This window comes from Zonotrichia albicollis, chromosome 14 (assembly GCF_047830755.1).
Source record: "Zonotrichia albicollis isolate bZonAlb1 chromosome 14, bZonAlb1.hap1, whole genome shotgun sequence".
Lineage (NCBI taxonomy): Eukaryota > Metazoa > Chordata > Aves > Passeriformes > Passerellidae > Zonotrichia > Zonotrichia albicollis.
The window spans coordinates 20085428-20110958 of record NC_133832.1 but is presented as its reverse complement, the minus strand read 5'-3'; the positions used below and the strand labels follow the sequence as shown (position 1 = coordinate 20110958).

Genomic DNA, 25531 nt, shown 5'->3' with positions numbered 1-25531 from the left:
CCACCATCTGGGGAGAAAAACCTTCCTGTCCATAGACAGCATGAAGCAGTACTTCACCAAAGCAGCCAGGCTGTGAGTGCCTGCTGCCAATGCATTGCTGCCCCTCCAGGAGCCACACCCTGAATACACTGCGGCTGACTCCATGCTCCCAAGCATCCCAATTCTCATCAAAGGCAATTGCAGTAGTTGAGGTTTATCTTGATGCCATGAACACAGGACCTTTTCTGCACAGCTCAGTGAGTGTACTGGTTCTGATTTCTCCAGGGCTGGGAGGAACTGGGATGGCTTTCCACTGGGATGGCTTTCCTGCTGCTCCCTGCCTGCCTGGCTTTTTGATCCTCCTCCCTCTCTCCACAAACAAGCAAGCCTCAGACCTCTCTCTAGAACTCGTCTGTGCCCAGAGCCCTCAGGATTTTTCTGCTGCCCCTGGCCCAGGTGCCCAGCACATCCCTTTGCAAGGTCACAGCCTTAGCTGGGCTCCTGTGAATCATTTCTCTTCACTCTTCTTTCCCCTCCATCTCTTAGTCTTCACCCATATGTTATGTTCAACTCACAGACATGGCAGGATACAACTTTTCTGCAACTCCATGTGCCTGGTAACAAGTTTCTGCCTATTAGCATAGCTAAAGCACTTAAAATATAAATAATTCTTCTTCCAGCTCATTAAATCCCACGCCTCCCCCACGTTCAGACATTTATCTGTTCCGGATATTCACGGTGGCTCAGCAATTTATTTTAACTCTGATAATTAAACAGCCTGTTTCTGGCTTTCAGGGTGATCACAGCCTTGCTGCTCAGAGCAGAGACATGAAATCAATCCTTCGTGCAGCACTCACCAACAAATTACAGAGCCAGGTGATTTCACAGAGACCTACCACACATACAGAGTGTGGCTCCTGTGTATCATTGAGCTGCTTCTGTGGAAGGCTGTCTCACCTGAGCCAGGCCATCCAAGCTCTCCAGCTCCTTGAGCCTCTGCTTCACCTGGGGGACGCTGTCGCCGGTGTCGGGCAGCTCCGCCTGCTGCCCCATTAAAAATTCAATGGCACTCTTCACCTGGACACAGAGAGGAAAATTGCTGCAAAAGGATACAGAGCACAGGCAGGAAAGCAGTCTGAGCCCAAAATTAATCACACTTGAGCTAAGATTACTAAATCCAATAACACAACTAGTGCCCAAGAACTAATTTGTAAATTGAAAGATGCTTCCATCGGCAGAACGCACACAACTGCAGGGCAGTGGTACCTAAATTAGCTGCAGGGAGGAAGCACAGCCGTCTCCCCAGGCTGGCCAGCCCAGCCACAGCCAAGGAACAGCAGCATAAATTAAACACTCTCAAAATAAAAAGCATAAGAACTTCCCTCCATCAGATCTCCACCTCTCCCTTCTGCCAATGGAAGCACATCTGATCCTACCTCTTGAAAACTTTGCTCAAACTTCCAGAGTTGTAAATATTGTTCCATTTTTAACTGATGCTTTTCCCAGAAGCCATCAAAAGCAGTCTCCATCTCACGCAGCTGACCAAGCAACCTTGGGCACAGAAAAAGGACAAGATTGGGACACTAATTTGCAAACAGGGGACAAGCAGAGATGGACAAGCCCTAGAGATCGCTTACACAGGGACCCAAGGTCTCAGAAGAAGTCAACAGACATGTACATGTGGCTTGAGATGATCCCAGGGACAGATTTAATGGAATCAGCACTGCAGAGCAGTATGATCACACATCTATGTAAAGCAGTTGTTGCTGTCTCCATTTATCTGGGTAAAACCTGGGGCCTGGCAGGGAGAGCCCTGCATCTGCTCCACAGCCTCATCACATCAGTGGGGACAGAGATCAGAGCAAGTCATGAGAGAAGTTACCCAGCAATCTGATGGACTGCAGCAAAATTCTGGTGTCTCTTTGATAGGTGACCTAAAGAGCACACCCACACCCCAATAATTTCAGTGTTTCCCCTGCAAGTCAGGGGGGTTAGGAACGCAGTGCACTCACCGATTCACCGTCTCCCAGTCCCCAGGCCTCTCCTGCTGCTGCTCCTGACTGCATTCCCCTGAGTCTGGCTCTTCAAAACTGCTCAAAAGCAACTTGCCCTCTTTTGTGACTGCCGTGATCTCCTCCTGTATAACACAAAACATTCCTCGTTCAGGCTGCTCACTGTGAGGTAAGGATAAGGCATTTTGTGTTTCTCCTGCCTCAGTTTCCCTGTGTGAAACAAGCAGCAATACCCAACAGAGCAAAGCACTCCCAGCAGATGTTTCAGTCCTCCTAACATGGAATTAACCCCTGGAGCTGCACGAGGCTGAGCCATGGATGGGCCACCAGGCTGGGTGGAAAGTGCCACACATGAATACAGCAGGCCACAGAAAGACTCAGGAGGCCAGCAGGGCCCCAGCTCTCTGCTGGTGAGCAGAGGTGCTGGTGTGAGACACCTGTCCATCAGTTCATGTCTTCAAGCAAGGTCTTCCACAGCTTGAAGGCTGTGCTTCTCCACCAAGGTCAGCAGAGGTTGTTAGAGCAGCACCCCATAGGGGAACAAAGCCAGGATTGAGCCCACACAGCAGCACTCAGCACAACCTCTACACACAAAGCCAACACTCCCAATCCAACCTCTCCTACGGGAAATTTAAGCCCTTGGGGTCCTCACCAGCACCAGCTGAGGTGCTCTGTGCTGGCTGGGCTCAGCCCCAAAGCAAACATGCGCACTTAATCAACTATTCCCAGGACAAAGAGGCCAAAGACAGAAGTGAGGAGGGAGAAAACACACGTGGCTGATGAGCTGAGGTGGCAGAGGCCCTGAAGGAGTGGCCTGTGCCTGGGTCCATTGCAGAGCCTGGCCCTGGAGGGGTGAAAGCCCTCCCAGGAGGTGGCCAGGTTCCTACTGCAAGAGAAACAATGGCAAAGTCTCTTTGGGAAGAGGATTCAGAGAGCCCAGACCTGGTTCGGTGTGTGCCTGCCCCAGAGAGCTCCCACAGCCCAAACACAGCACCAGCCCCAGGAGCAGGCACAGCACAGGAACCTCCCTGTCCCAGCGTGCAGTGCCAGCCCTGCCACTGAAACACCTGAGCATGAACACAAGGCTAAACCCATCTCCTGACAGTGCCAGGCAGGAGACCCAGCAGGGAAATGGTGCAGCATGTTTTACACTGCAGGGGCTGTCACTGATCCTCTCGCCCCTCACTCTGCAGAGAGCCATGTTCCTCTTTCATCCAAAGCCATTCATTATCCACAAAGCAAATGGTCTGACTGTCAAACAGGTGGGGACTTGACTTTTTCTGTTCAGTATATCAGTGGGGTTAATTTCTTAGTTACTCAGTTTAATTAATTTCTGTCACTTTTTCATTGTGCTTGATGCCAGTTTCTGCTCAGCATCACAGCTACATAAATTATTCTGATTCACTAAATATTTGAATTCAGGAGTCCACTGTACCAGTCCTGGGGCTGTCATGAGAGACAAGGATCCCATGTCTTGCTGTCACCACAATCTGTGCACAGTTTCTCATCTGCTTTTGTGTTTCATGGTCTTAGAAGGAACAAAAGAAAGAAGCCAGCAGACCTCACTTCAGACAAGAGCCAATGAGTGGTTTTGATATTTGAAATTAATAGATGAGGAATGAAAAGCAACAGATGGCTTGTACTGAGTGCTGCTGTGCTTTCTACGCAAATGGAAACACGTGATGTGGTTTATTTCTCCACAGAGTGGGCACTGCAGGCTGTTTTACACTGCTGACCCATCCTGTGGAGCTGGTATCTGCCCCTGCACTGTGGCCACTGTCCTGAGCACAAAGCCGGAGTCAATGGCTCATGGTGCAATAGATGTAGCTGCTACTTCATATAACTCTCTTCATTTTCAAAGAGATGGAGGCCCATTGACAGTACCTATAATGATATTTTCTAAACATGCACACATGTATTTATGCCTACACACAGCACAACTTGGATGGCAGTTTCAGTATTTCTTAGAGGCAGCTTTCTGGGAAGTCACTGTCACATGGATGACAAATGATTATCAATTAAAATAGATACAATTCCTTGCCTTAGGTAAATGAAACCTAAATGAAACACAAAGCAAAGGAGCTCATTCTTCAGCCCCACAGAACAACTATGAACACAGTGATTGCTCCTGAAGGAAGGGTTTGGGCCTTGTGCTGCTCCCTGGAAGGTGCAGGAGCACCAAAGACAACAGGCTGCTAAAGCAGGAGCTGGCTGCACTGAACCTTCCATTGACTCCTACGATAATAATAATCACAAATCCCCTGAGCTGGCAGTATCCCTGAGCCATACCTTGAGCTGGCAGTACCTGTGACTGTGCCATACCCTGAGCTGGCAGTGCCCTGTGCCATACCTGTGTCTGTGCCGTACCCTGAGCTGGCAGAACCCTTGAGCCATATCCTGAGCTGGCAGTACCCTGTGCCATACCCTGAGCCATACCTGTGTCTGTGCCATACCCTGAGCTGGCAGTACCTGTGACTGGGCCATACCCTGGGCCATACCTGTGCTGGGCCATACCTTGAGCTGCAGGTACCTCTCGGTGCGCAGGGCCAGCAGGCGCTCGATGCAGAACATGTCCTCGGGCAGCTCCGCCTCGGCCAGCTCCGTGCCAAAGCACTGCAGCATCTGGGCAATGTCCTTCACAGTCAGGGCAAAGCTCTCGATGGCCTGCAGGGACACAGGGACTGCCATCAGCCCGGGGTCAGCACCGGCCTGCAGCTCCTCAGGGGCGCCCCAAGAGCCAGGGCTGGGCTGGGCCAGGGCAGCACAACAGCCCTGAGACAGCTGGCTGGGGTGTCCAGGCACACACAGAGAGAAAATCCCACTGGGAACCCAACCTGCCATCACCTGGGCCACAGCATCCCCAGAAACTGAGTGTGCAGGAAGCACAGAAACACACAGCAAGGCACAACCCCTGACTCCTGGCAATATCAAAGTTCTTGCAAAGAGAAAGAAACAAACCTAACTGGAAATTCTCTGCATTTGGTCAGTATGCAGTAGGCAGTTTCATCACCCTGCTTCCCAAACATAGTTCTGATATTAATCACATTAAGCAACCATTATTAACAAAAAAGCCTATTTGGTATCTCCCGTTGAGGGAACTCTAATAAAGATTTTAAAGACAGATCTTTTGGGAGCAGTTTCCATAGGAGCCTGAGGGAGCCAATCCTCCTGCAAACCCATCAAAGCCCAACACCCCTTGGCTCCTGTTCTCGTGTGATCTGGGAGGAGCAGTGGCTCCTTTCAGCCCCCAGTGCTCAGTGCCTGACCGCAGCCCTTGCCCAGGGAGCCCCAGCTGGCTGTGCCAGCCCCACTCACCGTCCTGAAGATGACCCACTCGCTGTGGCAGTACTCCAGGGTGCCCCCCAGCTCGGGGGTCAGCTGCTGCTCCTCGATGTACGTCAGCAGGTCACTGACCGAGCTCAGCATCACCACCTGCACACACACACACACAGGGGCTGTGTCACCTGGGCCACCCTCCTGCCCCACGCTGACCCTGTCACTGCCCTGTCACTGACCGAGCTCAGCATCACCTCCTGCACACACACACAGGGGCTGTGTCACCTGGGCCACCCTCCTGCCCCACACTGACCCCCTGAGCTCACTGACCCACACTGACCAAGCTCAGCATCACCATCTGCACACACACACAGGGGCTGTGTCACCTGGGCCACCCTCCTGCCCCACACTGGCAGCGCTCAGGCTGCTCTGTCCCAGGCCCTGAGCACACCCAGCAGTGCACTCTCAGCTCTGAGCACACACACAGCCATGCCCAGGCCCTGAGCACACCCAGCAGTGCACTCTCAGCTCTGAGCACACACACAGCCATGCCCAGGCCCTGAGCACACCCAGCAGTGCACTCTCAGCTCCACACCGGTAACTTGAGCAGGAAATCCTCCTGGCTGAAGCGGAAGCCGATGTCGGTGAAGGTGCGCTGGAAGAAGCCCGTGGGCCGCAGGACCATCACCAAGTGCAGGTTCCCTGGGAAGGATGCCTGCAAGGGAACACAGACAGCACTCACCCTGGGCAGGGGCAGCTCGTGCAGCAGCTCCCAGTGCACTGAAAACAGGGGGAATCATACCATTTTAGGGGGGTTTTCTTGTTTTCAAAACAGGGGGATGTGGCATTAACATTCTCTGAAAAATTCCTTCGCCCAGGGTTTTTCCCCTGGGAAAGCCTCAGAGAAAAAGGAAAACAGTAATTATCTCATTTGCTTCTCCTCTGTTTTGCTCCTTTGGAATGTGTTTGGGGATTGTTTACCCACAGGTGATTGTTTCACTGGATTCTGCTGTGAGTTGTTTTCACTCTTTGGCCAATTGGTGCCAAGCTGTGTTGGGAGAGAGTCACGAGTTTTCATTATTATCTTTTTAGCACTCTGTAAGTATCCTTCCTGTATTTTCTAGTATAGTTTCATTTAGTATTCTTTAATATATTATAGTATCATCAAATAATAAATTAGCCTTCTGAGAACATGGAGTCAGATTCAGCACTCCTTCCTTCATCGGGGCATCCCTGCAAATACAACAGGAGGGAGATGCTGGGAGAGATTCAGAGATAGGGGATGGAACTGCAGCAGGGCTGTCCAGCCCCACCTCGCCTAGGAGCAGGCAGGAGGTCAGCCCTGCTCCTTGGAGGCACACTGGTTATAAACTTTAATAATACAGATACTGTTCATCATTATAACTTGGGGAGTGAAATTGCAACTTAGCAGGGAGCAGAGGGCTGGAACACTGAGAGAAATGACAGATTGAAGAAGCAAAATTTATTGCCAAACTTGCTAATCATCCCATAACTGCATGAAGCACACTCGTCTTGTCCTTGGTAATTACCAGGCAACATTAAATTTGTGGCAAGAATTTGGAATTTCCTGTCTACACTGCTGGAGCCTTTTTTCAAGCATATGGTTAGCAGGTGCATTTTTAAATAGATCTGTGAAAAGGGTACTTGAGAATGAAGAAGAATTTTTAAGAAAGTAGAAGTTGCATCATTAAATTATGGATAAGCACACGCTGCAAAGCCTTGAGTTAATTAAGACATGATTTGTTCTGAGATCCTGCCAGGCCAGGTCACATTTCCCTCCTCCTTATAGCATCCTCCTCCATGAAACATGATAGCAACCTCTATGCCAAGGGTGAGAATAATGAAAACATTTGGGCGCTTTGCACTGCAGGGCATTTCATCCATGCCCTCAAAACAAAGACCATCCCACAAACATGCACTAGTGCTCTTTAAAACAGGATTTACACCTGAGCTCTGGCCTCCCTGAGCTGCACTGCCACTCATTTGCTCTGTTTTCTTGGGTAGGAAGGGGCAGGTTGTGGCTTCCACTGCCCATGGAAGTGGACAGTGAGTTTTAGGATCATATAAGGCACATAAATACAATATATTGATCTGCTGTTATTTTAAGTACAAGCAGAAAAAAAAGGTTGTGAATGAAATGACAAACTCATATCCTTTGGAAGTCAACAAGAGCGGTGCCAGGGACAAGGACTTGGCATTGGAAACAACAGCAAACCATTAAATAACAGAGCCATTGGTGCTGGCTGCAGGCCCTGGTGCTGAGCTCCTGCTCCTGCCCTGGGCAGCACAGAATGCCTGCTCTGTGAACCCCGGGCTCCTGCCTTGGCCCTGCCCTGGAAAATGCTGCAGGGATGTCTTTGAGAACAGCAGCCTGAAATTCATCCTTTCCCAGTCTGACATCATTATTCCCTTCATCCCCTGTCCCCTTAGCCCTGCTGGCACTTGGACCTTTGGCCTCTCCTTCAGGTCCTTCTCAACAGACACCCAGTGGGTGCAGAGCAATGTCCCTGGAGGCACAGCCTGGGTGTGCAAACCCATTCCCCATGGGAAAGCCTGCAGGCTTTGAATGTCAGCCCCAGGAGCTCTGGGCAGCACAGGAAAGGGGAGCAGGGGCAGGAGACAAGCCCAGCTCACAGGAACCAGAGGGAGCAGCCTGGCTGGGAGCAGGGATGATGGCCCTGGACACCTCTGCTGCAGGATGCCAACGCGTCCCACACCAGGACACCATGGCACTGCCCTCCTCCATCACAGGGACAGCCATACACACACCATTGTACCCCTCCTGCTCCCTGGTATTCCACCTCAATCATCTCCAGGCCAGGTAACTGGATTTCCATTCAGTTCAGAAAGCATTTGGGGATTTTTCAGCTGATCTTATACATACAGGATCAAGGTCAGCTCTTACAAGTAGCTACAAAACAGGAAGCACAGCTTTGCAAATGACACCTAATGTATTCCAATCATGGGGGAAAATGAACACAAGAAATAAGCTTGTAAGAAAGACAGACACCAACAAGCCATGTCCTGTGCCCTCTTAGAGACATAAGGGAAAGGATGAAATGTTAGGGGAAAAAACCCCACATAGACCAGTAATTCCTCAATATAACATTACTGTAAGGACTGTATTTTTTTAAATTATAGTAACAATTTTAGTTTTCTCAGAGTTGAAGTGTAGATAAGTTTCCTAAAAACAGAACTCTAATGATACTGAAAGTACTGCTGCAAAAAACCCTTTCCCACAATATATTAAAGAAAGAAAAAAGGATATTTACTCTTGCCTTATGCTTTATCTTATCATTTGTAAGTCTAAAAAGAATCCTGTGCATTGATAAGCCCGGGGTTATGTAACAGAGCACCTAAAGATGCCTCTAAAGCCTCTGCCCTCTGCAGCACACCAGGACAGGCAGGAAACTCCCAGCACAGTCCCACTGAATCAGGCACTTCAGTGCTGTTAACTGTGCCACTGACCACAGCCTGCTGACCACATCCCCCTTCCCAGGACAGACACGACACCTTAAGGCCACTTCAGCAACTTTTTACATGCACATTTAACTAGAACCAACAGAGAGCCCTGATTTAATCAATACAGCCAAACTGGGCCAATGAAGCACAAGAAAGGACATGCACTGAAAGGATCACAGTTTCTGCCTCATTACTGAATATCTCACTCTGACACATTTAGTGGTATTTCAACATTTCCACCAATTTTAGGAACTCCATTTTCAGGCACTATTCTTCCCCGCAGTTCACTGGGGCATCCATGAGGCTGGAAATCCATAAATAAAAAATATAAAAGTAATTTAAAAAAACAAAGTATTATCTGTCAGTAAGTTTCTTTCCGAGCACTGCAGACTGAGGCAGGAGTCCTTATCCAGGTACTGAACTTAACGACTTTCTGCTGCCTCTTAAAGGAAAAGTCATGCAACAAAACGCCAGGACACACAACGCTGCTAACCCGAGCCTTGAACTTCCCCAGAGCCAGAGCCAACCTCCCAAGCGCTCTGCTACCTTTACTCCAGCCGGCTGCATGGCTGACCCCCCGAGGATGCTGCGAGCATCACCGGGCACGGATCCGCGCGGGGCCGCTCCGAGCCGCGGCTTCCCTGCCCTGGGGGAGCAATGACGGAGCCGCTGCTGCTGCGGTGCCGCCCGTACCCGGGGCGCCCAGCGGTACACGGGGCACCCAGCAGTACCAGTGGTTCCACTGATACCCGGCGGTGCCCAGCAATACCCAGCGGTACCAGCGGCGCCCGGCAACACCCAGCGGTACCCGCGGTACCCAGCGTTATCCAGGGTGCCCAGCGATACCCAGCGGTAGCGGCGGCCCCCGGCAGCACCAGCGGTACCCAGCGGTACCCGGCGGTAGCGGCGGCCCCAGCGGTACCCGCGGCACCCAGCGCCCGGCCGCTCCCGCACGGAGGATGCCGCCGCTGGATCCCCCCGCGCCGCCGGAGCCCGAGCGCTGCGGGCCGTGCCGGGGCTGCCCGGCCTGCCCCGGTGCCCCGCTGTCCCCGTGTCCCGCTGTCCCGGTGCCCGCAGCACCGGGCCCGCAGCCTTACCGCATCCCGGGCGGGCCGCCCGCCCCGCCGCGGGCCCGCCTCCGCCATGGCCCCGCAGGGATGCGGGGATGCTGCGGGAAGGGGATGCAGGGATGCGGGGATGCTGCGGGGATGCTGCCGAGCGCTGCCCGGCTCTGCCCGCCGCACGCAGCGGCTCCGTTCGGTTCGGCTCGGTTCGGTTCGGGCAGGCAGCAGCCCTGCCGGCTCCCGGCTGGCAGCCCCGCTCTCCTCCCCAGCGCCGGCTTTGCTTTTAAGGTGGAATGCCAAAAATCACGCTGCAGCCGCTCTCTGCTGGAGCACTGGCTCGCAGCTCGGAGCTCTCACCCTTCCCTTTCCCCCCGCCGCTATCTCCAAGGTGCCTTTCCAGCTGCTCGGGGTTCTGGGGTGAACCGAGGAAGGATGCTCCGGCCAAAACCCGAGGCTGGCCCGGCATCACTTCCCACAGCACTGCCAGCCTGCTCTGCCCAGGCAATCACAGACATACATAGAGTTAAAACAAAAATCTGTACAGTGTGATAGGAAAATGTTCAAGATCAGATGCACAACCGCAGAGCTGCACTTGCATATACATATGCTGGAAAAAATAGGACACAGTCTGTGCTTTAAATTCAGCTTCATGGCACTCCTTTACTCCAAAATTGTACAAAGATCAGAAAAGATTTTTTAAAATTGCATCAGGGCTTATGATGCGTGACTGGGAAAAAAATCAAGTCTTAAATTTTTGTCCTTACACCTCCTGGAGACAGAGACAGCATTTAGGACCTGACTGGTGTTTAACACCATATTCCCAAGTCTTAAAATGTAGTGGACACAGGTTTCCTGCATCCCTCCTTGCACAGAGCACCTCCCACTCTCTGCATGGACAGCCCTGATACTGCAGGCAAAGTCACCTCTCCACATGGACACACGGCACAAACAGGGTGTCTACCCAAATAATTACATTTTCTTATTAAACACAAAACAAATGACACTTCTGTAGAAGCTACAAATTAGGACAGGATTTTTTCCCATTTGACACTTCCAGACTATGCAAAGCAAGTCCTTCATCCTTAAAGGATGCTCTTGGTATTAGCACCTGTTCAAACGCTGGCAGCAGGACTGAATTTTGATGATCACTTTAAAGAACTACTTTCTAAATGCTGCCTCTTCTCTAGTGGTATGGTAACCACACCTGCAAGTTCAGTTTCTGACATTCAGAAAAATCAGAACCCAAAATACTCTTAGTGGGACCTCATTCCCACTGCAGAAGGGAGCCCTCTCTGCCTCCTGGGGGATGCTGAGCAGCAACCTGCCAGCACAGCCCGGCTTTTTTAACACCAACTTCAGCTGTAGCAGCATTAACCATTTAAAATACCGTAAATCTAACTTTATCAGAACCAGGCAAGCATTTTGTGTCTCAGCACACTCCCTTCACTTCATCCCTTCTCAGATGGACCAACGTCTTTAACCCCTCAATGACTGAGCAGAAACAAGCACAGCAATAATGCACCCAGAATACTCCCACTGGCCCTCCCCCATGGCATGGTGTGGCTGGGAAAGGATTTCTCTGTCAGCTCCCCATGCACCCATAAATGTGACTTTGGTAGAGCTGCACCCTCTGCTGTAAACCCCAGCTCTGGTTCCCAGACACAGAGCAATGCAGAACTGCACAACCCCCTTGTGAGCTGTGCTCAGAACAGGTACCTGCCAATGCTTAATGCATGTTTGTACCATATCATTTAAAACACATTAATGCATCCATACACTTTTCAATTGATTTTTCCATCCATGCCCACATACAAATCCTGTGAAGCCTGTTTAAAGAACCTAAAACTTTCAGTCACCAACAATTAAGTAAAATAAACTAATAACCAGAAACAACATATATAGAGCAAAAATTTCCACCCATCAAAAGCAAAGAACATGGCACAAAACACATTTGAACCAGTGCAAAAGAGCAGAAACCCCAGGAAAGGGATCAAGCAAGCAAATGAACACACAAACAGCTCATTTATGCACACAAATTAATTACAGGGCCATAAAGCAAAGTGCTGCCTAGAGAGGAAGCAGGAGCAGCACTGCTCTGGTTCCCAGAGTTTTCTGAAGGAGGCACACAAAGGCAGAGTGACTAAGAGCAATCCACATTAAAGAGCACTTACTGCTATTTTCTGGAGAGTCGTTTTCACTGATGTCCATGTGTCCAGTCTTCTGTCCAGGATTAGGATAAATTTGGTGTCAGACTCATGCTGACTGCAAGATAAGAAAATACCAATAACCAGATAACGTTCCAAGAAAAGTCACTCTGTTCCCAAAAAAAAACCCAAATCCAAGAACTCGGAATGCAAACCACATTTTAGTATTTCTGCAGTTCCTGAAATTCCCTTTGAAAAAATTTCCTGAACGCCCAAACTCTTTCCAGGGGAGCTTAGCAACAGGACAAGGGGCAACAGGCACAAACTGAACCCAGGGAATTCCATCTGAATATAAGGAAAAAATTAGCACCATCCCTGCTAATTCCTGTGCTTGGCAAGGCAAACACAGGGGATTACTCAGAGGTAGCACAAGGCAGACAATACTTGGAAACTCTCTACAGGAAAGGGAAAAAGTCACTGGAAGGCAGTGCAGGAGCTTCCATTCAGTGCACATCTTGCTGCCCTGCTCTGTGGCACCACAGCCCTGACAAACGCATTTCAGAGGAATTAGCAGTGGTGCTCAGAGGGATAAGGACTCCAATTCCCCCTGACTCACAACAACAGCTGACTGAAGGCACGGAGAGGCTCCCAAGCCACCCTGTGCCACATCTTATGGATCTGCAGCCTCACACCCAAAGTGCAAAGGTTTCACTTGAATTCATTCCGTGGCTTTGAAGTGTAGAAGAAAAGAGCAGGGAAAATGAGCATCAAATTTTACATATGGGTCATACACAGAACACATGGAATAAAGTCTGAGCACGGTGAGTCTGACTTTTCAGCCTAAACCTTTATTTGCTTAGAATGGTTTAGGCAGTGTGAGCCAGCTCTGCAGGTTTCTGTCAGCTCTGTTCATCCCCACATGGGCTAAGTGACCCAGGTGGGTGGGAGCAGGCCAGAGGATCCTTTGGTTTGAGGCACAAATAAAACCCTTGGGTTTTTCAGCACACTCTAAAATTTTAAAAGCTATGTCTCTGAGCTATAAAGAACAATTCCCAACTCCTCTGGTGTTTCCCAAGGGCCTGTAAGTGAAAAACATAAACTGTGTTTACACAGAACTGCTGTAATCGTAATAAAACCCGAATGCAACCCTCAGAATGCAGAAAAGGCAGCCAGGCTGGGGTGCAGTGCCAGTTAAAAAAGCTGAAGTCATTAACTCGGGACCAGGTTATGCTCAGGAAGCACCTCTGAGCATGTTAATGGAATTTTATCAATTCCCTTACAGAAACAGAGGGAAGTTCCCAGCAGTCTGACAGCCTTGACACCCACTGCAAGAAATCTGTCATTTGTTCTAGGCAGTGGAGAAACTCTGAGACAATTTGCAACCCAGGCCCTGCAAGTTTATCCGATTTCCAGGCTGTGATGTACCTTTTAGAGTGACAATAAAAATAAATCAATGCTTTCTACCACGGCTCTGAGGGCTCTTTGTCTGCATCCAGCAGCAGGAAGATGGAGACAGATAACCTGGGCAAGGATTGCCTCTCTCTGGGTGCTTCTTGTCACTTTTGGATGCACCAGACTGAAAAATAAAGACCTGGGATGTTTTGCAGGACTTGAAATTGGACCCTGGAGGCTGCAGCTGTGAGATTGAGCACAGCACAGAGAGGCTCCCTGGTGCTGGTGGGATCAGAGCACCAGGACCTGCCCAGTGCTGAAATCCAGGGATATTTACAGGCACCAGCACCTCCACTGTGCCACTGCTGTGTGTCACAGCCCTGGGCACTCTGCACCTCACCTCCAGCCTGCAGCAAACACCAAAGCCTGTCCAAACACCAAAGCCCATCCAAACACCAAAGCCTGTCCAAACACCAAAGCCCATCCAAACACCAAAGCCTGTCCAAACACCAAAGCCCATCCAAACACCAACAAGCTGAGTCAAAGAGAGAACAGAAGAGGACAGAAGAGGATGTGACATTTCAGCAGGAAGGGACCCACAGTGATAACCTGTCCAGGTGTCTGACCAGGCTGACCAAAGCCAGGAGATGTGTTCAGGGCATTGTCCAAATGTCCCCTGAACCCTGACAGCTTGGGGAACCAATGGCATCTCCAGGGAAACTGTTCTGGTGCTTGACACCCCCTCAGCAATAAATGCTTCCCAATGCCTGCTCCAAACCTGCCCTGGCAGCTCTGCACCATTGGAGCTGGATGTGCACAGAACACAAAGTGGGCACCCATTGCTCATTCTCCTTCCAGCCCATGCACACAGGCACCTCCTGCAGCTGCCTCCTGCCTGCAGCATTCCCAGCAACACTCACAATTCACTTGCCTGCAGAGCCACCTTCCTCCTGGCTCTGCTGGGATTGCTCCTGCCCTGAGGAGCAGCTCCCAGCATCCATCTCCTTTATCCAGCAGTGATTTCCAGGAGAAGGGTGCCTCGTGAAATTCAGCTTCCCAAAATACTCCAAACCATTCAGCCTGCCCAAACACCACAAAGCTGCCAGCCCTGAGGTGTTCCCAGGCTGCACAGGCAGGGCACCATCAGCTCCTCTGCAGGGGTTGTGGCTTTGATCTGCCCTGCACAGCCAGGTAAGCAGGGGTTGGTGCACCCACCTCACCCTGATAGCTGGGGAAATGAAGTACCACCCAACCCTGATACACGGGGAAATGAAATACCACCTCACCCTGATATCTGGGGAAATGAAACACCTCTGGCAGGGCAATATTTCCCTCTTTTAGGGACTTTCTGGCCAAAGTCTGACTGTAACCCCACACTGTGATGCTGCTGGGGGATGTGCACCCAGGGCTGGCACAGAGCTGCCACCCTCACCAGGTGAGGCTGGCCTGCTGCCCTGAGCAGCCCCCAGGTGCTGGGCAGCACACGTTCCTGAGCTGGTCAGACACTGGGCAGGCGGCTGTGGGGGCAGGAGGGGCAGAGCAGGATGATCAAAGTGCTTTTACTGAAACATGCTGAACGTGTTTGAGTCAGCAGCGAGCTCGCAGCTCTCATTAGTCTCTTGATTGAGTCTGACCCATTCCAGGGACAGCAGGAGTGCTCATCATGCTAATGCCAGGGTGGGATGAGGAGCCTTGGAGAGCCAGCCAGAGCTGGGAAGGGCAGATGCAGAGCAGGGCTGCCTGCACAGGGTGAAAACACCTGGCAGGGTCCTGGGTCCTGTTCCTGCTGGCCAGGAGCCCCTGAACCCTCAGAGTCCATCAAAAAGAGGACAGAGGAACCAGAGGCTCCTTTTTGGGTTTTGTTTTTTGAACAGAGGTGCCTAAACACTCCACACTTCTCCCAAAGCAGCTGCTGGTGGGAAGCTCCCATCCAGCTGCTGTCAGCCTGCTCTCCCTGCAGGACACAATTTGCCAAAACAGGCATTATTCGAGAAAATGAAGGACTCCAGGTAACTGAGCCACCAGGCTGAGCAGCAGGAATGAGGAGGGCCATTAATCCAACATTAACCCAGCCCACAGCCCTGTGTGGGCACAGGCAGTGCCAGCAGCTCAGCCCTGACACACGGGCAGGCAATGGCAGCTGCTGCTCTCTGCTGAGCCATCAGCTGCCACAGGGACCCCAAAGGCTTTGTTCTGTAATTAGTCTCTTCCTCTGGCTCCATTTCTCTTTTTCCACAGCAGTGACTCTCTATTTGTACACGTCAAAACATTATTTTGCAGCGGCATGGTATATTTAAACAGTGACACATGCCAAAGCTTGAGGAAAGCTTGCTGCTAATTAGAAACTTAATCAAGTAAATGTGTGGTACATTCCAGCTGCCAGGTCACAGGGATGATGCCCAGTCCTTCCCTGCAGCTCCTGGCACACACAACACCTGGACACTGTAAGGGCTGGCACCCCTGTCCTGCTCTGAGAGCTGAGGGAGCCCTCACCCACCCTGGGGTACCTGCAGAGCCCTGCCCAAGGCAGGCAGGACCCCCCTGTGCCCCCCAGGCTGGCACTGCTCCTACCTGGGCACTGAGGTCAGGCAGGTGAGCACTCTGTGCCCTGTACCCCACAGGGGTGACACTGCTCATACCTGGGCACTGAGGTCAGGCAGGTGAGCACTCTGTGCCCTGTGCCCACCCATGGAGGGCTAACAGGAGCTCATACCTGGGCACTGAGGTCAGGTAGGTGAGCACTCTGTACCCCCTGTGCCCACCCAGGGCTAGCACTGCCCCTACCTGGGCACTGAGGTCAGGCAGGTGAGCACTCTGTACCCCACAGGGGTGACACTGTTCATACCTGGGCACTGAGGTCAGGCAGGTGAGCACTCTGTGCCCTGTGCCCACCCAGGGGTGACACTGCTCATACCTGGGCACTGAGGTCAGGTAGGTGAGCACTCTGTACCCCACAGGGGTGACACTGCTCATACCTGGGCACTGAGGTCAGGTAGGTGAGCACTCTGGCCACGCTCTCCTCGGGCACCTGGTTGAAGCCAGCGTTGTCAGGCAGGGTGATGATCCAGGCCTTGTCCTTGCCCCTTCCACCTGCAAACACACAGGGCTGGAGGCTGCCCTGGCACTGCTGAGGGGCACCAGCAGCTCAGGGCACTCACTGCCCCTGGCACAGGGGTTTCACAGCACCAGGGCAGCCAAACACAGCCAAATCTGCCTCTGAGCCTAACTCACAGGTGCTGAAACAAATGCATTTCCTTCATTCACTGAGTGTGCTTTACACAGCACAGCAGAAGAAATCAGAAATTCAAGGGCAAACACACACACTGCTCTGGAACCTACAGAAATGCATTTCACAGCAAAGTGCTTGTAATGCATGGGGCTCTGGGAGTCAGAATATTTCAGGGTGGCACGAGACAGAAACCCAATCTGCTGTTCCAAAGTGCCCCCATGATTTATTAACAGCATTTCTAGTGGCACTGGATACCACCTGGTGGCTAATAGCCTGTGGGAAGCATCACTGACTAACAGCAAGAACTTTCTCTAGAGTATTTCATTACCACAGGGAAAGAGGGACCCTGAAGATGTTCTGTACTCACCAGACAGAAAGGCAAACTCCTTCATCAGATCATCACTGATGTCCTTTGCACAGATGGGTATTGCAGTTTCTGGAGAAAGGGAAAAGCAGCAATCAAAATAAAGCACAAACCCAAAGCAAACACATTTATCAATGAGTTAATCCAAAGGTGGAACTTCCCTAAACTACACATGAAATTGTGTAATAAAGGATATGGGGACCTTAGAGATGTTATTTCTCATGGTTCTAATGACTCCAGCAGGGTGAAAGCCACAAGTCAGCAACAGATGCATTCCCCCAAATGCACCAAGGGAGCACTGCCCTCCCCTTGGTGGGCCATACCCAGGGTAAGGTTTATATTCTGCAGCCAGCAATGCCACTGCCCCTTTCACCAAGCCCCAGTGCCTGCCAGCCCTGGCCATGCATGGGCTGAGGCTCTGCTGGAGCTGCAGCGCCCAAAGCTGCTGCCCTGGGGCCGGGCTGGGCTCCCAGGCTGGGACAGTCCTTAATTCTGCACAAATGGCTCCTGAAATCAGGCTTCCACCTGGCACGGGGCCATTGCAGAGGCTGCTGTTCCTATGCTCAGTTATTAGATCAGTTCCTAATTAAATCATGGTAGAGCTGTTGCAATGCCACATTGAGCACCAGGACCATTCAGAGGCAATGGAGCACAGCAGAACAACACACACAAGCTCACCTCTCCCTGGGAGAAGGGAACAAAGCCCACACTGACTAAACACCACAGGAGCTTACAGCTGGCAGACATTTTCCTGGATTATCTATAAATGCAATGACAGCTAAAAATCAAACATCCTTGTTCCTGCAAATAAATGTTTTGAAGCACATCTGTACAGATTAAAGTCCTTGGGCTTTCTGATAATCAAATTTTAAACACTGATTATTTCCCAGAGTTGGTCCTAGGGAATAATCTCTGGCTGTTTTAGATCAGACAGGCTGCATACTTCAGCACACTCCAGCATAATCAATATTTATTCTATTTCTCCTTTTTTCAAAAGCTTTCTGGTCACTTCTCCTTTATCTGCAGGGTTTCCAGGCCTGCTCTGGCTGTGGGTGCTGCAGCCCAGGTGTGTTTGGGGGTTTCTGTGGCTCCCAAATTCCCCAGCCAGGGCTGCTCTCTGCCCTTCCAGGCACACACACACTGCTGGGTTCCCTCCTGCAGATAAAAATGGGATTTTTTGCTTGTTGAGCATGGAGCCCCAGCCCCACTGGCATCTACAGAAATATTCTTGATTTTAACAGGCCCTAGAGTTGGTCTTGGTGAGGAAGAAGTTTGTCTTGCAAAGATATTTCAAATATTTGTCTCTCATTCAACCTCTTCACCCAGCCTGAGGACAAGCAGCAGCAAGAGATTTCTCCTCTATTTGCTGATTCCTTTTTTCACCAGGGCAATGGCTTCATACTGATAAAATTCACATTTAACTACTTAATGAGCTCCAACACCTGAACCAGATGACACCAAACGTGTGTGCCATTGAAAGCACAGGACACAAGCCCATGCTGTGCCCGTGTGTTTGTCACAGATCAGCGTGGGCTGCCTGGTCCCCAGGCCCCACAGCCCCCCTGGCCTGGGCTGGGACACCAGAGCAGCCCCAGGCTGGCAGCAGACCTGGGCTGGGCTGGGTCTGCACTGCTGTCACTGGTACCTGCACTGCAATGGGGCTGCTCAGCAAACAGGCTGCAGAAAGGCAGATAACCTTTAAAAAACCCATCATTTAAAGGTTTCGCAAGGCATTGTCTCCCTGAGAGCCCTGCCAAGGTGCAGGAGGGGTTTGTGCCCATCCTGTGGGACAGCCCAACAGGACACAGAGCAGGATGCTGCCCTGGGCAAGGCCAGGCACAACAACACCCTCATTGTGCTTGATCAGAGCCACTCCTTGGGCAGCCCACCCATCCCTGGCACCCTCCCTGTGCTGGCCACTGACCCAGCCTCAGGGCAAACACTGGGGAACCAAGGGCTGGCACCAGCCCCAGAGAGCATCCTGCTGTCCCCTGCTGTCAGTCTGTCCAGCCAGGACAGGACACTGCTGGGCGGCTGTCAGTCTGTCTGTCCTGCCCGAACAGGACACTCTGCTGGGCTGCTGTCTGTCTGTCTGTCCTGCCCAGCACAGGACACTCTGCTGGGCTGCTGTCAGTCTGTCCTACCTGAACAGGACACTCTGCTGGGCTGCTGTCAGTCTGTCTGTCCTGCCTGAACAGGACACTGCTGGGCTACTGTCAGTCTGTCTGTCCTGCCTGAACAGGACACTCTGCTGGGCTGCTGTCAGTCTGTCTGTCCTGCCTGAACAGGACACTGCTGGGCTGCTGTCAGTCTGTCTGTCCTGCCTGAACAGGACACTCTGCTGGGCTGCTGTCAGTCTGTCTGTCCAGCCAGGACCGGACACTGCTGGGCTGCTGTCTGTCTGTCTGTCCTACCTGAACAGGACACTCTGCTGGGCTGCTGTCAGTCTGTCTGTCCTGCCCGAACAGGACACTCTGCTGGGCTGTTGTCTGTCTGTCCTGCCCAGCACAGGACACTCTGCTGTCAGTCTGTCTGTCCTGCCTGGCACAGGACACACTCCCTGGCACAGGCAGAGCAGGTGCTCACACAGCCCTGGGAGGGGCTGGCACACACAGGTGGCACGAGGCTGACGAGACGGACACAGCCCATGGCACGTGTGGCACCCAGCAGCTCCCTGTGCTCCTCAACACAGCCTGCTCTGTTCACCACAAGGTGACTCAGGGACCTGCTCTGGGCACAGAACACACGGCCAAGGTCCTGGGGCTGCTTCCTGCAGGTGAGAGCCAACTCTTGGGTAGCCAGGAGCAAACTGGCTTCAGGTGCCCACCTGGGACAGAACAGGCAGTGCCAGCAGGGCTGGCAAAGGGCCATGGGCACACTGATGCCAAGAGCAGGGAGGACCCTGCAGCCCCCACCCTGCTGCAGGTGCCCATGGTGTGTGAGACTGGCACCCAGGGCAGGGCTGAACCCTGCTGCAGGTGCCCATGGCTGTGTGTGTGACACTGGCACCCAGGGCAGTGATAAATACCTGCTGAACCCTGCTGCAGGTGCTGGTCCAACCTGGCACAGGGCAGAACCATGGAATTCCCTGGGATTCCAGCTGGTGTGGGCACTCCCCATGCCAAGTGGGTGACACAAAAGGCACATTACAATATTTATGGCAGAAAGCTTGAACACCTGTGACTGCTGCAAGTGCCTTTGTCCCCACTGGGGACAGCTCCCTCCTCTCTGTGGCCAGGGGCTCACCTGCCCACCCTGAGCAGGCACTGCTGCCTGCCCACAGCCAGCCCACAGCAGCTCTCATCCGAGGGAAAGGCCAGCAAGGAGCTTTATAAATGGCTGTCTGATGGGAGATGTGAGGGGCTGATCCTGAGGAGGATGGCCCCTGCAAGGCCTGGAGTCCTGCACATCCAAGTCCCACCAGGATTAGCCCATCCCTAGGAGTGATGGCTTGGTCACCTCACCAGGCTCAAGGACTCCCTAAATTATCTCTTCTCAGACTGGGGGGATTTTTAAGGAACAGCTCACTCTATTTCCAAGCTCCTTCTCTCCCTTGTCCCCACCTGCTCCAACACAGAGTGGGCAGCAGCAGCAGATGGTTCCATCTCCTGACCCAGGGCTGAGCCTCTCCTGTGAGCCCTTTTGGGGCTCGTGTGCAGGAGAGCTTCAGTGCAGACACATCCCCACTCCCAGCCTGGGCTGTGCTCACCCAGAACCACACAGCAAAAAAGGGAGAGCTCCTGAAAAACCACAGTGACCTTTTTGAAAGGCTTCGGTCTAGACACACTGAGGATAAGAGGAAAAAGGCAAAAGAAAGGTGCTGTGAAAGGAAAGGAAGACAAGAAATAGAAAATGGGTGCAATTCAGGTGTGAGTGACCCAGGGAGGAGTGTCCCCATGGGACAGCCCAATGCCACCCTCCAGCAGGAGCCTGTGCCCAAACAGGGGGGCACCACCACACCCAGTGTGCACTGAGCCACGGAGGAGGAGGAGGAGGAGGAGGAAGAGGAGGAAGATGCTCAGGGAAGGTTAAAAGATCCCCTCTGCTGGAGACCACGGAGTTTTGGGGCCTGGGGGTGGTGGGGAGGGAATCTCTTCCAATTTATATTTAGCAGCTGAGAAACCGGGGAAGCTTTGCTAAGAAAAGGAGAAGCACAAGCAAATTAAGCAGCACCAGGGCTTAGCTGTTGCCTCCTGCTATGCTGTGATGTTTCCATGGCCAATCAGAGAAACCCCACTCTGATACCACACCAAAGGAAGCACAAATTGGGAAGATAAAAGCCAGCTCCACCATACATGAATTCACGTCAGCTGCGAGAAACGCAATAAAAGGTTCCCAACACCCCCTCCTTTGGATTCAGCCTCAGTGTGGGAGAAAATCTAGTTTCCTGCGTTTCTAACATGTAGCAGCTCCAATGTACTTTGGTTTTCTCCTTTTTCCAGTTCCAGCCCCTCACCAAAGAGAGCATCCCCGTGTTTGCCATCAGCACCAGGGCTGCCCTGCCAGCTGTGCAGGCACATTCACATCTGCCAGCAGCACACACCTTCCCAGTGCACACAACCAGCCCCCAAACCAGAGCCATGCAGCACAAAACACTCCAAAACCCAATAAAAATGTACAGACATCAGTAACCTCCCCATAATCATTCAGCACCATGAAAACGCTGATTTTTCAGAGATATTCCAGCACAAAGTAACTCCTGGGAGATATTTCAGCAGTAAATCCTGGGCCCCACTGGCTGCCTGGAGATGCTGAAGTTCCCTGAGGACACTGGAACAATTTCTTTCGCAGCTGACACAGCCAGGAAACTAAAGCATGCAGCCAGGTTCCCCCAATGGCATCACCTGGAAACTCTACTGTAGAGCAAGGGAAAATAAACACAAATTTTCCTGAACTGAGAGTGGAAATGCTGAACTCTGGCACTCCCCCACCAAGCAAAAGCACATTTGCAGATCCAGCTGATCTGTTCCTGTGCAATGGAAGGAGGTGGGGAGGGCACTGCTGGTGCTGGCTGCTGTGCCACCCCCTGTTTGCCCTGACAGACACCCCCAGGGCAGCAGGATAACCGTGCTGGGCGAGGGAACAGCTCTGCCCGGGGCATCCTGACTCACCCCTGCCCTAAAACCAGACCCAGCATGGCCTGGCAGCAAAAAGGGATGCAGAAAACAGCCCAGCACTGCCACCAGCCCTCCCCACCCTGCCTCCCCTGGCACTGCCCAGTGTGAGGGAGGCTGGCACAGAGCAGGCTGAGCACGGCTGTGCTCAGCACATGTCCCCAAAGCCCCTGTCACAGCAACACGTGGCTGCTCTGTGGCTGCTTTGGGGCTGCTCTGTGGCTCCAGGACTCCCCTGCAAGTCCCCCCTGCCAAAACCAGCATCAACAAAGGCTCTCACAACCAGGGCAGTGTCCCAGCTCTGACCCCCATCCCAGCACTCTGTGTCTCCGAGCATCCCCTCGTTCAGTGGCAAACAGAGCTCTTTGGGAAACTCTTTCTTTCCCCCACCATGTTTTACACATCAGTTGCTCCCTCCCACACAGCCCTGCTGTCGCTTCACTTTTGTCCTGGTACATGAATGATAACCATTAAAGTGGTTGTAGCAAATGTGCAGTGGGGAGAGGAAGCACATCCCACCTACTACTGGGTGCTCCAGACTACTCCTGCTCGTGGGCCACCCGAGGGCCTGGTGGTGCCAGCACAGGGCTGCCAGGGGCTGCTGGGGTCTGCCATGCTCTGGGGGAGCCCAGGCCATCCTAGAGATGGGAAATGGCCACAAAAGGCTTGGGATTTTCACTGGCTTTTATCTCAGTCTAAGGCAGGTACAGGTTTCTACTAGAAACAAACAACAAGTTTCCAGGACTGCTGCATGTAGGGAAATGGTTAAAACATGGTCCCAGATCAGCCTGAACGCCCAGAAATTGGCAATAAGGGAAAAAAGCTTCTGATTTATTTTTAATCTCATGATTTGGAGAGCCTTACTGAACTTTGTCTCTTTGTCAACGTTTTATTTTCAGAACCTGTGTGGATGCCAAATCATGGGTCCGGATCCTGCAGCTATACCCACACAAGTGTGCCTTTGTGGGGGTATTTTGGCTCTGTATGACCATTTCACAAAGGTCATCTGCCAGAAGCTGCTTGGGAGAGACGGCCCATGCTCAGAAAAAATCCACTGCCTGCTTTCACCTGGTTCTCAGCACACAGCTCACAGCAAACGGGCACCACCTGTGTGCCTGTGGCCGTGGCACCAGCTCCTGCCCCAGCAGCACAAGGAGCATTTAACCCCATCCATGCTGTTCCATGCCACAGCAGCACAAGGAGCATTTAACCCCATCCATGCTGTTCCATGCCACAGCAGCACATGGGGCATTTAACCCCATCCATGCTGTTCCACACCAACAGCAGCACAGGGAGCATTTAACCCCATCCATTCCAGCAGCACCCTTTGCTAACTGACCATGGCAGCCCTGCCTACAGTACCTGCCCCATTTCAGGGTGCAGGGAGAGGAACAGGGCAGGTGGGCAGGGCAGGCAGAGCTGCAGGTGCTGTGGCACCCCCTCAGAGGGGCACGGACACGGCAGCTCTGGGAAGCAGGTGGCACCTTGGCAGAGCCCTCACCTGTGACCCACCCTGACAGATTCCTCCTGCACCCCAGCTGTGCCTTGCAAAGATGTCAAGAAGGCTGGCACTAGACAGGGAGCCTTTTTAGGGCCAATGTGTCTTTTCTGTAATCAGCACAGCTGCAAGCACTCCACCAGCTGCACACCAAAGAGGAGTGATGGCTCTGCCTGCTGCCACTCCTGCCAAGGTGGGCATCCTCCAGTGAGCCTGGAGCCACCCGAGGGGCCCCCTCCCCTCCTGGTTTGGGAAAGACCCCACTGCAAAAACACCTGTAACTCCTCTCACTGCAAGAACACCTGTAACTCCCCTCACTGCAAAAACACCTGTAACTCCCCTCACTGCAAGAACACCTGTAACTCCTCTCACTGCAAGAACACCTGTAACTCCCCTCACTGCAAGAACACCTGTAACTTCCCCCGGGAAATCAGGAAAATAATGAAAAAGTGAAGGCTTCACACAACTTCTGAGCAGATCACCGTCCACCAAAGGAAACATCGCTGAGGCAGCCACGGCCTGAGATAAGGGATCAGATTGCATCTGCTTCTCACGTTCAGGGTGTGCGGGCACAGCAGCACAGCGGCTTCAGTACAATGCTGAATTCCCGACACAGCCGGGCGCTCGGGGACAGGGGACACGGGAGGGGACCGAGGTGTCCGACAGAGGAGCGCACCTCACACACATCTATCTCCTGCTTCCCACCCGGAACGAGCAGCCACGGCCAGAGCTGAGCTGCGACTCCAGGGAAGAGTTCTTCAGTTGTGGCCACGGGAGCCGCGCCGGGGCTCGCACTGGGGACATCCATCCTCCTGTCCCGGCAGCGCCGGCCGCCGGTAGCGGGCACACCGGGCACCCCGGGCACACCGGGCACCCCGGGCACACCGGGCACACCGGGCACCCCGGGCACTCTGGACACTCCCGGCGCTCCGGGCACTCCGGCCACGCAGTCGGGCACTCCAGGCATTCCGGGCACACCGGACACTCCGGGCATTCCGGGCACTCCGGCCGTGCCCTCGGTGACGCCGGGGCCGCCGGCAGCGCGGGGACAAGGCTGTGCTGAGCCCCCGGGGCCGTTCGCACGCACCCATGAACGAATAACAGAGCGGCAGCTGAACCCTCGGCCAGCCGCGAGCGACGGACCCTGCCGGGCTCCCGGGCAGCAGCACCGAGCGCGCAGATCGCGCCCGGCACCGACACCGGCACCGGGGAGGGATGGGGCGGCAGGCACGGGCAGCCCCGGCACACCGGCCCGCGGTGCCGCTGCCCAGCGTGCCCCGGAGAGCCGCCGTCCCCCCGCCGCCCGCACACCGCGAGCCCGCGGCCCCGCACTCACCGGCGGCGGCGGCCTCCAGCAGCGCGGCGGCGCGGAGCAGGCGGTAGTAGCGCTCCATGTCCCCCGCCGAGGTGCCGCCCGGCGGGGGCCCGCCCGGGGCCGGGGCCGGGGCCAGGGCCATGCCGCGGGCAGCGCTCCCCGCCCGCAGCGCCCGCTCCGCGCCCCGGGCCCGACGGGCGGGGCCGCCGCCTCTGCCCGCCCCCGGCACCGCCCCGGCACCGGTACTGGCACCGCCCCGGAACCGCCCCGAGACCGCCCCGGTGCGGTACTGGCACCGCCCTCGGTACCGCCCCGAGACCGCCCAGGTCCGGTACTGCCACCGCCCTCGGTACCGTCCCGAGACCGCCCCGGTACGGTACTGGCACCGCCTCCGCCCCGGTACCGCCCCGGCCTCGGTCCGGTACTAACATCACCCCGGCACCGGCACCGCCTCGGCCCGCCCCTGGCACCGCCCCGGTACCGGCACCGCCGCTGGCACCGCTGCCCCCCCGCATTTCTTTCTGGTTTTTTTAGCTCCTTCCCCCGCTTTTTCCTTTCTGGTTGGTTTGTTTGTTTGTTTGTTTGTTTCCCTTTTTTCCACCTTTCCCCCCCCCTTTTTTCCTCTTTATTCCTTTTTTTCTTTTCCCTTTTTTTCCTTTCG

At 53.4% G+C, this 25531-nt stretch overlaps 1 protein-coding gene across 8 annotated transcripts in view; it reads right to left on the bottom strand.

Annotated features, from left to right (window-relative positions):
- The window catches only part of MCF2 (MCF.2 cell line derived transforming sequence), a 43557-nt gene extending 18445 nt beyond the window's left edge, over positions 1–25112 (bottom strand). For 2 of the 8 annotated variants that reach the window (XM_074551427.1, XM_074551424.1), the window contains exons 1-10: positions 24892–25111; positions 16947–17015; positions 16326–16440; positions 11986–12076; positions 5863–5982; positions 5307–5423; positions 4506–4655; positions 1992–2116; positions 1416–1530; positions 937–1056 (exon numbers count right to left, since the gene is read on the bottom strand). In XM_074551427.1, the coding sequence (XP_074407528.1) occupies positions 937–1056; positions 1416–1530; positions 1992–2116; positions 4506–4655; positions 5307–5423; positions 5863–5982; positions 11986–12076; positions 16326–16440; positions 16947–17015; positions 24892–25012 (1143 nt within the window). In that variant the 5' untranslated portion in view covers positions 25013–25111. Of the gene's footprint in view, positions 1–936; positions 1057–1415; positions 1531–1991; positions 2117–4505; positions 4656–5306; positions 5424–5862; positions 5983–9296; positions 9397–9847; positions 10314–11985; positions 12077–15921; positions 15934–16063; positions 16091–16325; positions 16441–16946; positions 17016–24891 lie in introns of those variants that run through there. The other 6 variants (XM_074551425.1, XM_074551426.1, XM_074551431.1 and 3 more) reach the window with 6 other exon arrangements.
- Positions 25113–25531: the final 419 nt, after the last annotated feature.